Source organism: Acanthochromis polyacanthus, chromosome 2 (assembly GCF_021347895.1).
Source record: "Acanthochromis polyacanthus isolate Apoly-LR-REF ecotype Palm Island chromosome 2, KAUST_Apoly_ChrSc, whole genome shotgun sequence".
Lineage (NCBI taxonomy): Eukaryota > Metazoa > Chordata > Actinopteri > Pomacentridae > Acanthochromis > Acanthochromis polyacanthus.
In genome coordinates, this window is record NC_067114.1 from 41,577,943 (window position 1) to 41,591,133 (window position 13,191).

Consider the following 13,191-nt stretch of genomic DNA (forward strand, 5'->3'; position numbering starts at 1 on the left):
AAATAATGATGCTAGTAATCATAATTTTGCTTTAAAATATTTAGAAATATTTATAGATTTAAAACTTTGTTGGGATATTTACATTTAAAAAACTTCTTTCTTCCTGGGTGTGGTTGATAAGTGGTTGTCACATTTACTTCAAACAGTGGTTTTCTGAACCAATTACTTCTCTAAGACTCTCACTGACCTGACATCTGTTTGTGTAACATGAGATTTGTGCCTGAAAAAAAGATTCTGTTCATCAAAATGTTGCATTGTAATTTTTAACCAAATCCTGTGCAGACTTGGCTTCTTTTCTTGCTATGAAGATGGTTTAGTTTTCTGCAATGTGCTTTTTCCTTATGAAGTCATTTACAGGCAACACTGACTAAAATAAACAGATTAAAACTATTACCTATTGAGCAGCAGTAGTTTCTTATGCTGTTCTGTGTCTGTTGTCTGTCCAGCTGCTGATCTCCAGCTGTTCTCGCTGCAAGACGTGCGACTGTCTGGTTTACGACGAGGAGATCATGGCCGGCTGGACGGCCGACGACTCCAACCTGAACACCACCTGCCCCTTCTGTGGAAACCCCTTCTTACCCTTCCTCAACGTGGAGATCAGGGACATGAGAGGACCCGGCAGGTAGGCGACGACTCCTGAATCCTGAGCTGAACTGATCTGTAGAGAGAAATGCATTTATTTTATGAGTTTATTCTTGACTTTTTCAGGATCAAGTACAGAATCATTGCTTTGTAGTGCATATTGCTTCATTGTCAAGTTCTGTACGTTTCATCACAGCTTTGCCCAAACTTGAAAAAAGCCTGTTTGGCCATGAGGAACACAAAGGGACAACTCAGTCTTCTTTCTTTGTTTTATTGATGAATTGCCGTTTAAAGATGGAATGAAAGTCGACAGGTTGATAACCTTCAATATGAATAGAAAAAGACACACATTAGTGTTTTCAAACATCAAAAGCTCTTTAAACCAAAGACATTAAATTTACACATTTACTAAATAAACTTAAATTGACTTTCAACTTAAAAATGTTTTGAATGTGAACCAAATTCATTAAATTAAGCTTCAATTTCTTCACACAAAATAAACATTTCAAGTCCTCTTATTCAGTCCTACCAGTTGCATCCTCACAGTCCAAACAGCAGCTGTGTCTTACTTCTTATGATGACCAGGATCAAAGGAAGACTGACTGATCACCAAACATTTTAAAGCATGCTGGATGAGATGGTGCCCAGGTAAACTGTGTCCCTGTGGAAGCACTGGTTGTGATCTTTTAGTTCCACTCCATTGGTGATGTTCATGTTGCCCCTTCAGGCCTGGAGTGCGTTTTTACATCCACCAGTCAGTTGTGTTTGGGGATGCTCTGCTCTTTGACTTCACATTGTCACACCCTAAGAGCTTCAGTAGAAAGGAACCAGACTTCTTCTGTAATAGTTGACATGACTTCCTTCCGCTCCAGACTTTTCCTGAAGGGCAGCCCATCGGTGGATGAGGCGATGACGTCCTCCTACTCAGCCTCCACAGGTCTGGACACCGGGACGTCCACTTTGTCCACTCCTTGTCCCACCACAGTGATGTCGTCTCCGTCACCGCTGATCGCTGTGCAGGAGTGTTCAGGAAGGTATTAACTGTCTCTCAGTGGTGCAACACTGTCTTTATGTATTTGTACACTCAGAGGCACTCTTAGGTTCTTTATTTCTAACTGGTTTTATATTTTATTTGATAACTTGTAGTTCAGTCCGGGAAAATAAAGACAAGAGCTTTGATAATGGCACCAGATAAACAAGACTGTAGGTTGACTGAAAGTAGAGAAGATGAAGCGTAAGTAGGAACTAAACTTGTTATAAAATCGGATGATTTGCTCCATCAACAGCTGCTAACATTGTGAAGCATTTAGCTGCTTTAGTGACCTATAATTAGAGCAAACATGACTTTAATCAGGTTGTAGTTTAGTTGCATTGTGGGTAATGCAGTTGTGAGGTTTCAACAAGGAAGAAGAGCATGTTTAGTAAAATAAACAGTATATCTTGTGCTGCTGCATTGAATTTAAGAAAAAATATTATTAAAGTCAGTGCAATTTGCAAATATCAGGTGCTGTGGTTTCTTGATAAAAATAAAAAATGTCACAACATACAGTTCTAAATAAAGCACTGATGCTGCAGTGGCCTACAGATGATATTTTCCAGATGTAAGGAAACGTGTGTTTGGTACAAAAAGGGTCATGCTGTCATTTTAGATTTGTTTTAGTGAAAAATAAATGCAAAAATGACCAAATTTTCACTGTAATTGTGACTCACATTGCAAAATCTGTGAAAAGAATCACCATATTATTATTTTTATTACTATTAATTTTTTGCACATTGTTAAATCCTAATGCATAATCACTGTTTTTATTAACAACACACCTACTTAGTTTTAAACTAAAAGCTGAATTAATCCCACATGCAGTTCCTTTTAAATGTTAAACAACAGAACAAGACTGATGTTTTTGCTGAATTTGAAATTAAATCATGTCAATAAGACAAAAGTAGAGACTGACGATAGTTTTAATTTCATCTTATTTACATAAAAATAATGTGTAAATGTATATATTTTTATAGAGATATCCAAAGGTATGTTTACAGTTCAGGGAAATTTCAATCTGCTGTCTACATACTTTCAATGGGAATCATGTTTTGGTCTCAAATGCCTAAAATAGAGAAAAATATCCCTGTCTTGTTAAAATACTGAATAATTGGTGGGTGTGTTTTATCACAGCGCTGTCAGGTTGTATTTTATATGAATGTTGGAGACGAATGAGCTGAAAGAAGCAAACTGCAACAGTTTTTGTATCTGCTTTCTGATTGTCCATTTGCTTTCAAGTCAAATGTAAAATCTGAGTTTTGACACTAACAAATCAAATGAAATCTAATTTATTCAGAACTTATTTCTTGTTATGATTGTTTTACAGTTTGTCCACTAAACTTCCTTCATTGTTCATGTGTTCTTATGTTATGCTAAGACAAATGAAAAGAACAAACTGGAAACAGGAAGGCATGAACACAACCAGAAATCCTGCCACAGATCGACGTCAGAGTATTAAAAATGAAAACTTTTTGGTGTTTTCTCAGATGTTTTGGGAGGATTTGTTTGTTTGTTCCGTGGCTCATCTTCATGCAGCTTCCAGTTTGTCTGATTAGAAAATGCTTTTGAAGTAGGAACCAACTGTAGCTGCATCTGCATTGTAAAAGAGCAGAGAGACGACGTGCAGCACCTGGTGTTGACAAAGCTCAGTGACGGAGGGAGCTTCTGAAATGTGTGAGCGACCCAGATGAACAGTGTGAGAGAGCTTATTGGGATTTACTGCATTTTGTTTTTGCTAAATATCAGAATCCACTTATTTGGGCAAGGCTGAGTACACACAAATCAAACAAGAGCTTCAGTCAGAAGAAACTGGCCCTCTCTCTTTTTGGTTCTTGAGGATGTTCCACCCCTACACAAAAATAAGATTAAACAATACACATATTATGTGCGTAAAAGTAGCAGCAAACATGGCTGGATTTCTCTTAATGTGAGTCTGATTATTTCTGTAAGTGTAAAGAAGGAAGTTGTGCTGTGTGATGAGTTCTGGTATAAATATTGCATGAGTAATGTAATAGATTACTTCATTCAACCCCTGAGATTAACATATTTATTTAAAAGTTTGAACACAGCAACTGATTTCTTATTTTTTTGAGTAAATAATTTAACACCAAAGACATCAAAACAGTTGAACTTCGTGTTTTAGGTTCATGTAGTGAGAAAAGCAAAAATATTTTCCTGTTTTTAAGGATTTGAAAACAAAAAAAAAAAACCCACTTAAAGTAGCTGTTTCTGTGTAGTTGGTACAGAATGTAGTTTATAGGTTCAGCGGATATTATTTTTGGGTTATTTCATCACCATTCATCACATTTTTTGAATATTTTCTTAATATCTATAGTTGGTGGTGAAACAAATTTTAAATCAGAGGAGGAATGAACATCTGCTGTGTTGATATTAAAACCTGACCGTCGTCTTTCTGTGTTTCCTCAGGACTCGATCCACCAGAGCTCAAGGCATCAGCATCCCCTCAGAGCGCCGGCAGGGGGCGCTGTCCTCTGGAGCTCCGATGGCTCGAAGCGTCAGCGCCTTCGGTCCTCTGGAAGAACCGCCGAGGTTCAACCGCTGCATGCCGACGTCAGGAAGTCTGCCGAGCCGCCTGAACGAAGCCACAGTAGGTTTAACCAGAAGAGTGTTTCAAACATTTGGTCCGGTTTAGTAGTTTTTCTTTTTGTTATTAGGGTGAGATATATCCTGTTAAAGATGTTGTAAAGGTGCTAGTTAGTATGTGTCAGCAGAGAGTGAGCATAAACATGCACAGAGCACGCCGGAATAATGTTGATTAATCCAAGCTACTTTATTTCCTTTTTCCAGAGCCAAGGTTGGATATGAACACTGGATTTGTTATGAACTGCATTTAGAAAAACTCGCAATGGTTAGAATCACACAAGCTTAAGACAATGTGCAGATTGAGCAGTGGATCCTTAGAAAAGTTTCATAAGTTTTACTGACAGACAACAAAATTCTGATCAGTTTTACTTGCCTGAAATCACTAGAAAAACAAGAAAATGCAAATTAGTCTGGAATTTATCAGCTCATTTTTTAATTTCAAGGTACATTATCAACTAAATTATTTATAGTTTTATACCCCTTCAACCATACAGAGCAAATAAATTACTGATGTAGCCATTAGGCCTATTTTAGGGGGGCTTCAGCCTAAAATTGTCATGTATGATATGTGGTTCAGAAAATGTCACAGTGCAGTATATTGTCAAAATAGTATGATTTTAAGATTTTAAATACTTTCATTTACTACAAATGAATATCTTCTCCAAATGTCTCACTAATAATCACTATCAGCCTTAAAAACCCACAAAACACCCCTCTATACTGGATCACACTTAGTACAGTCTAGTTCCCCCTTCTATAAATCTGCTTGAAATCTTCCACTTCCTGTTTGTCAAAGTGGCCTTCTACCTGGACAGGTTTTGTTGGAGCTCATGCAGCGAGCATTTTGGGTAACTGCACTTTAATATTGATGGATGACACTGAATTAGAGTCTATTTTAATGAGACTGAGTTCAGATGTGTTGCTCTGTCATTAAATAGGAAATTATTTCTCAGAATTCACAGAGAAATGTCTGAAATGTTTGCTAGGTTAGCGTCCCACATGTTCTTTGGCTAACTCTCTCAAACTTCTGGATCTCTGGAGTTGCTTGTTGTTTAAATATCTTTCTGTAGGTACTGAAGCTCAGAAAGTCTGAGATATTTGTTCAAAATAAGCTCATTCTCAAGTCTGATCTGAACTGTCCTCTTTAGTTTGAGGGAGTTAATAACAGAGCAACACATCCAGACTGAGTCTCATTTATGTAGAGATTAAACTTCAGTGTCATTCATTGATGCTAAAGTGCAGTTTTTCACATGTTTGTTGCACATGCTCCCGACCAAACCAGTCCAGGTGGAAGACGATGAGAAGAGAAGCTCCAGAGGATGGATCTCACACATTTACATTGGAAATAAATGTCCTTTAATGAGACATTGTCATGCAAAAGTTGGATTTCCCTTTAATGATGATCAAATCTTTGAATGTTTTGTTGATGTTGGTTTCTAAATGTTTTCTGACACTCAGCCCCAAACATTAAAACCTTTTACCGCTCACAAGCTGCAACAATTCACACATTATCAACTATCTTTCTGACTAAACTAAGATAAAAAGTGAAAAACTGTCTGATTCCTGCATCATGAATGTAAATCTTTTAGGTTTTTATGACAGTAAACTGAATATATTTGGATTTGACATTTTATAAATCAAAACAAGAAATGGAGGAGAAAACAATCAACAAATTAATGGACAAAGAAAATGTGTTTTCCAACATATATGGCTGAATTTCTCCAACATTACAAGATACGTACAATTTAAATTCAAATTTATTTATTTTGTCATTTAAAATATGAAAAAGTAAGAAATTTAAACCTCTTGACTAATCCAATTTATTATTTGTTTTTAAAGAGACTAATGGACAATTAAAATAACTTTCTCCACTAAAACTAATAAACATGAGGTCAAATAGAAGGAAAAGTTTTAAACACTGCAGTCCCATGATGACAAGAATTAAGTTTCTGAAATAAAAATAAATCTGCTGCTGGATTCCATTAAAGTCCTAATAAATGAGAATAAAGTGTGATACTAAAGGTTTGTGGTGCTAAAAATCTCAAAGTAAAGATATCAAGTTGAACATCTGGATGGAGGTTGATAAAAGTTGACCTCCCTTTGTTTCTCTGGAGCCGACTCCAAGGATTTTATGGATGCTGGTTAAAAGACCTGCTCTTCTAGTCGCTGTAAAAAGTCACTCCATCCCCTCAAGAAACTCGGGGAAAATCCGTCGAGACTCGGATTTTCGAAAAACTCGTCGGACGGGGGAAGGTGTGGTGGGTAGTGGGGGGAAGGTGAGGGGGTAGAGGGGGGAGGCAGCCACCCACCTCCCCTCCTACTCTCCACCCAGACTCCGCCTTGGCTTCACCCATGTGATCACTTATTAGGAACAGAAACTATGATGTCAAAGAGACGACGAGTTTGTTTCTTTTTGTCTGATCTGTAGCTCAGTGAGTTAAGGGTTTGTCTATGGAGCTGCAGGTTGCTGGTTCAAGACCAGACCCTTCTTAAATTTTCTGAAAAACTTAGACAAAGGCAAACAAAGAAAAATGCCTGTGGTGGATCTTGAACCTGCTACCTTCCACTTGGTAGTCTCTCTTCTTACCCCCTGAGCTACTCGCTCAGATACTAATTCTTCTTTCTTTTTGCGCATTTATCATCTATTTTTGGTCGTTTTCGAGTTTTTTTTTAAATTTCAGTCTCATCTTGACTGTTTTTCTCAGGAGGTTGGACTTCAGCCTTTGTGCTGGAGGGTTGGACCCTCAGTTCCAAGACTTTCCAAATCCTCCAGACCTCCCGAGTCCTCAGGACCTGAGCTTTCACACAGTCTGAGGGCTGAAATTTTCTAAGTCCCACAGTAGATCTCTGTTAGATTTAACTTTCAGACAGTCCAAGGACTGATATCTTCGAAGTTCCTGAGTAGGGTTATAACTTTTTGAACTTTTTCCCCAAAATCAAAGTCCTGCATCATGATTGGATTAACTTTTTGGTATAATTGAAGAAACCAAACTCCATTTTCAACACTCTTTTAAAAAAGTCCCCCCAAAACAAAAAAGTATTAAATACACATTACAGCCAATGACAAGGCTTATAAAGTGAAAGCAAGAATAGAAACTGCTGTCTGTCTTTAGTTCAGCTGAAAATATTAGTTTTTGTCTTTTTTATTGGCCAAACTTCTCAGGAAGTAGACGAAGAATAATTAAAGCTGTCATGCAGAAGTCCAACTTATTTTGGATCCTTGTGGAGAGTTTAATTTTTAATTTTTTTTAGAGTCACATGGATTGTTTTGACATTTAATAGAGATTTTCGTGTCTGATTGTAATTCTGTTCAGTGAATGGATAATTTAAGTTATGACGTTATGTTTTGTTTTTGCTTCAGCACTTTTTATTGTTTAGTTGGCTGATGTGGTCAACCTGAAGCTGTTGAGTGCATTAGAATCCTCCAAGACAAATGTTACAAAGTGGTTGCTGGAGTTATTTTAGTTATGCATATATTTATGGGAAATACTGAAATGTGTTGTGCTCATCCAGCCACAGAACTTTCATCCAAATTTTACATGAAGAACCATTTTCAATCCTGTCTGATCTTGCTCTGTTTTTTCCTGCTTTTTTTTTTAAAGCCCAATGTTTTTTTTAATTATACCTTAATGTTGTGTCTATAATAAGATTTTAAAAGGGCAAAATGTTCTTAATTTACACCAGAATGCAGGAAATAGGATCAATAATTTTCTATTTTTTGGGGGGGAGGCCCCCAGACCCCCTGTCAGCATCACACACAGACCAAATCTCACTTTAAGCTCTGGTCACAAGTTGGCAGCCCTGAATTATTGTGTTGTGAGCAAAAGTCATGGCCACTGTGGCCTAAAACATTTACACAGTAAAGTATCTCTGAATAAATCTAAATCTGACCAAAAAGTGGAAAAGCAATTTCTCAGTTTTTGTGAAATTAAATGTTCCCTCACATCCTGTGCATCTCCTGGGGGCTTAGCCTCCCGTCCTTAAAACCTAGTGACACCCCTGGATGTAGCGCTGACACTCAGAATGTAAACAGGTTTTAGTGCAAATACACAAAAGCAGATTCAAAGTGTTCAGTCAGCGTATCAAATCAACCAGATATGAATTAAATTGTGGAAATCTGATTGACCAGGAGGTGATCCAGACATAATTTGCCAAAGCAAATGAACCATGAGTTTCCAGAATCAGAACGTTTCCAGATTACCAGGCAGTAGCTGCAGAATAGTGTTTTGGTGATGTGATATTGGAATTGATCCTAAATCAAGAGCAAGAAGACAAAAAATCTGAGTGGATTTTGACATGAATGTGGAGGCAGGTTTAGATTTATCAATGGATCAAAGTTTTCTCTCATAGTAACGAAAATTATCATCAAGTTCTACTGTTCCCCGTCCTGTATTCTCTTCTAGCGTCTTCCGGATTTGTGTTTTGGTTCCGTCCCAGTGCTCTCAGACTTTTTTCAGGTTAAAACAAAGCTAAAAGTAATTATCCAGCAGTAAGCAAACCTATTTAGCAACAAAGGGGCGATTGTAGTGAAGCATTTACCACGTAAATGACCAAAACTTAGCAAGAAACAAGCTAATGTTGCTCTGCATCTCTTGCATGTCTGAAAAAGCAGCTGTTTTCTAACAGAAGCATTCTCATATAAACTTCAACGATAAAATACAGTAGTTAGTGTTCTGTTTACAGCTTTTTTCTGCTAAAACAAACTGTAAATTCAGCTTAAAGGTTGATATAAAACACATCTCAGTGAACTGTGGTGTACAGAACTTTATGACAGCAGTAGATTTAGAAATGCTAGTTTCTACTTAACAGTTCTACAGAAATAATATCTAAATGAGCAGCAAACGGTGAATAAAACATGAGAGAGAATGTGCCAGAAGCGTTATAAATTGGTGTGTTCGAGTGATTCTATTAATGTTCTCTTTCTGCTGGTGCTTTGATTCTGTTCATCGATGCTTCAGGTTTGAATCAGGATCTCCTCGTTTTCCCTCTTTACAACTCTACCCTCCGTCCTTTCTGCCCCACCCAGGACCCCCTCAGTATGGAGTGGCGCCTCCACAACCCTGAGCCGGTGACGGTTCCTTATCTGAGCCCGCTGGTCCTGTGGAAGGAGCTGGAGAGTCTGCTGGAGAACGAGGGCGACCCGGTGATCACGGAGGCCGACATGGTGGACCTTCATCCCATCATCTACTGGAACCTGGTCTGGTACTTCAGACGCCTGGACCTGCCCAGTAACCTGCCGGGACTCATCCTCACCTCGGAGCACTGCAACGCCGACTCACAGGTCAGACACACACAAAAACACTCATATTTATGATAGTTAAAAGACAATTATGTGGATTTTTTGTGCAACCTGACGTGCTACATGTCTACCAAATGTCATGCTTGCTGTAGTGATGATGCAGGGGGCGCTATGGAGCCATTTTGCCACATGTGCAAGTCCCATAAAATATATTTTTCACCTGTTCTCATGCGTGTGCAAATTTTCATGATATTTTGGTCATGTTTAGGCCCTCAAATATTGTATTCTTTTGGGCAAAAGATAATCCCTAAGGTCCAGTGTCAGTGCTCAGGCCCTAACCGGCTCCCCACAAGGCTGTGTGCTGAGCCCCCTCCTGTACTGCCTCTACACCCATGACTGTCGTCCGGCCCACAACAGCAACCTCATCGTGAAGTTTGCTGACGATACAACAGTTGTCGGACTCATCACAGGAGAAGATGAGGCAGCCTACAGAGGGGAGGTCCTGAAGTTGGCAGCTTGGTGTTCAGAAAACAACCTGGCTCTGAACACCAAGAAAACAAAGGAGATCATTGTCAACTTTAGGAAGCTCAGCACCGACCTAGCCCCCTTCTACATCAACGGTGAGTGTGTGGAGAGGGTCCACAGCTTCCGGTTCCTGGGCGTCCTCATCTCCTCTGACATCTCCTGGACGGACAACACCACGGCGATCATTAAGAAGGCACAGCAGCGACTACACCTCCTGAGGGTTCTCAAGAAACACAACTTGGACCCCACCCTGCTGACGACCTTCTATCGCTCGTCCATTGAGAGCCTGCTGACTTACTGCATCACAGTGTGGTACGGCAGCTGCACCATGGCAGATAGGAAGGGGCTTCAGAGGATTGTTAAGACAGCACAGAAAATCATCGGCTGCCCCCTCCCCTCCCTGATGGACATTTACACCTCCCGCTGCCTTAAAAGGGCAGGAAACATCATCAAGGACAACTTCCACCCTGGTTCCAACCTGTTTGTCCTGTTGCCCTCAGGAAGGCGCTACAGGTGCATCAGAACCAAAACAAACAGACTCAAAAACAGTTTCTTTCCAAAAGCCATCACCACTCTGAATTCAAACATGCACTGACATTCCAAACCCCCCCCCCAGACTACCTCAAAACCGTCTACTGTGCAATACGGACTATTCTAATGTGCAATATCACACTGACCATGCACTTTTATTCTTTTTAACTGTTTTAACTTATCCTTTTTTGTGATTTTTATTACATGTATCTTGCACTGATGGAGATGCTCTAAATCTCATTGTACTTGTGTATAGTGACAATAAATGGCATTCTATTCTATAAATATCAGAAATCAGGGTCCATGTTTGAAAATACCAAAGCTGTTATTCAGCTGTTTTTACCTGTAGTCACATTCAGGAATAATGTCTCAGTTCTGCAAGTTACACGTATTTATTTCTGATCACCATGAATATTACAATCAGCCGGACTCACAGTCTCTGGTTTGTCGTCAGGTTCCTCGTCACTGGATGTCTGAGGACAGCAAACACGTGTTGATCCAGATCTTATGGGACAATCTGAAGCTGCACCAGGAGCCGATTCAGCCCCTTTACATCCTCTGGAACACTTACAGTGAGTCTGGCTGCTCGCGTTTTTCATTTTTATTCAGAGGTAGTTTACTCGACTGCTGTTGAAACATCTTCAGAAACTGTTGGTTTAAATTTTAATGACCCTCAAAGCAGCAGAGGAAAAACAGAATAACGAAAACATGGGATAGAAGCAAAAAAAACTGTGGAAACTGAAAGAGAATGATCGGAAAGAGCAGGAGGGGAATGACAATAAGAAAACTAGACGAGCCCTCAGTAGAGGGCAGAACCACGCCCTCTACTGGCGAAAACTCTGTCCTCCCTATACAACCGATGCAATATGTATCAATTTTGATCATCGTACGTATCTCCCTTCCTACTTGATCTGCTGACCTGTAACTCCACAACTGAGCAGGGGTCCTTAGACTGATCTTCAGTGCCAAGTTTGATTATCCTAACTTCAGCACTTGCAGAGATATCGGAACGGACATACACACATACATACATACATACTTACCCAGCCAGATACCACACCGAATGCAGTAACCCGCTGACGTTCGACAGGCGTGGTTAAATAATGCACAAACCTGTGGAGTGAATCATAAATAGGTGTTTTCTTTAGAATAATAATAACTTTATTTGTTTAGCGCCTTTCAGAAGAACATTCACAAAGTACTTTAACAGGGAGAACATAGTGATAAAAGAGAACTTCTATAAAAGTGGGTTGTAAGAAGCGACTTAACCCGTGTGTCATCAAAATTGAACCGTTTTAAGGTTTGAAAATGTGGGGAAAAAATATTCTCACAGTGAAACTTCTGATGTCCACATCTTCAGCATTTTTTGGTGGAAAAAAAAGAAATGTTAAAAATGTTCTTAAAGAAAATAGAAGTTTTACTGGTATATATGTGATCACTTTAGATATATTTAGGATATTTTTGGAAGATTTTTACTCATTTTTTGAAAATATTCACAAGAATTTTCTTGCCAAATTTGGGGGATTTTTTAAAGGAAAACTTCTAAGGAATTATTGGAATTTTCTTCCTGAAGGTTTTGCAAATTTTCAGAAATTTGGGGAATTTTTTGCTGAATTTTTTGATTTTTTTTCAGACAAAGAATTTTTATGGTGCCTGTAAATGAGGACAACAGGAGGGTTAAAAGAATCTTTACCTCTGTGTCTCTTGAAGCTGCAGTTATGGATCATTTTATCTGCAAGTTAAGTTTACCTTTGAAGAAAATGAAAAAAGATCGACTAATTAGCCAGTAACTTTACTCACTGCCCTAAAAAACAAAAGGAGATGAACAAGAAAACACCAGAAATACATGATTTTGTACCTTTGATTTGGAGGACACTGTAGGAGGAAGACATGTCAGGACTCTCTGCTCTGGTCAAGATTAGATATGGTCTATTCTGATGTGACTAAGCAGACTAGTTGTCTCCATATTGGTCTGTAATCTGAATCTGACCTTCTCCCAGCTGCAATATAAACTCAAAGATCAGAGAGAATCCTCAGAACTGGTGCTGCCGTTGCTTACATGCTCTGTTGGTGTCATTTCTCCTGATATCATTAAACCTTTACTGTCACCCTAAATCATCTGAGGCTCCAGTGTTTCTCTCTGGGCCTCGCTGAATTTCCACAACAGTACCTTCTTCTTCCAATTCTTTCATGACACATTAAACATTAGGTGGCGCTATTTATCCAGAGGTGTCAAGTCCTAGAATTCACATAGTGGACAAAAATGTACAATAATCTGCAAGATTCTCTTCTCATAAGATTCTCTGGATATTTCTGTAAAATATGAGCTGAATTTGAATAGAAACCAGTGAAAACAGAAAGCAAAAGAGGCTGGTTATTTTCATTAACCTGTTTTTATTTGCTGAAACCTGAGAGGAAAATGCACATCAGTTTGCACAGAAACGGTGCCACACTTTGACAGAAAACTGTTGATTGCTGTTGTGCCGATTTTGTTGATACTGATGGATTCAAAGTGGGTAAAAAAATGTCACTTTTGCAGGTTTAACGTTAAATGTCAGAGTGGTTTTGAGCAGAACTATGTTAGATTTAATCCTGAGAACACCTGCAGCTGGACGTGCTGTGAATGAACGGCGTTAACCTGCTGCAGTAATGAACAGTGTGACGGAGGCGGCTG

The 13,191-nt window shown here is 39.0% G+C and overlaps 1 protein-coding gene across 1 annotated transcript in view; it reads left to right on the plus strand.

Moving 5' to 3' along the window:
* Positions 1–13,191, plus strand: part of LOC110956505 (C-myc promoter-binding protein-like) — a 118,719-nt gene that overhangs the window by 95,802 nt on the left and 9,726 nt on the right. Inside the window, 5 exon segments of the mRNA XM_051944946.1 lie at positions 447–622; positions 1,455–1,616; positions 4,046–4,226; positions 9,249–9,503; positions 10,972–11,089. Coding sequence (XP_051800906.1) covers positions 447–622; positions 1,455–1,616; positions 4,046–4,226; positions 9,249–9,503; positions 10,972–11,089 — 892 coding nt within the window.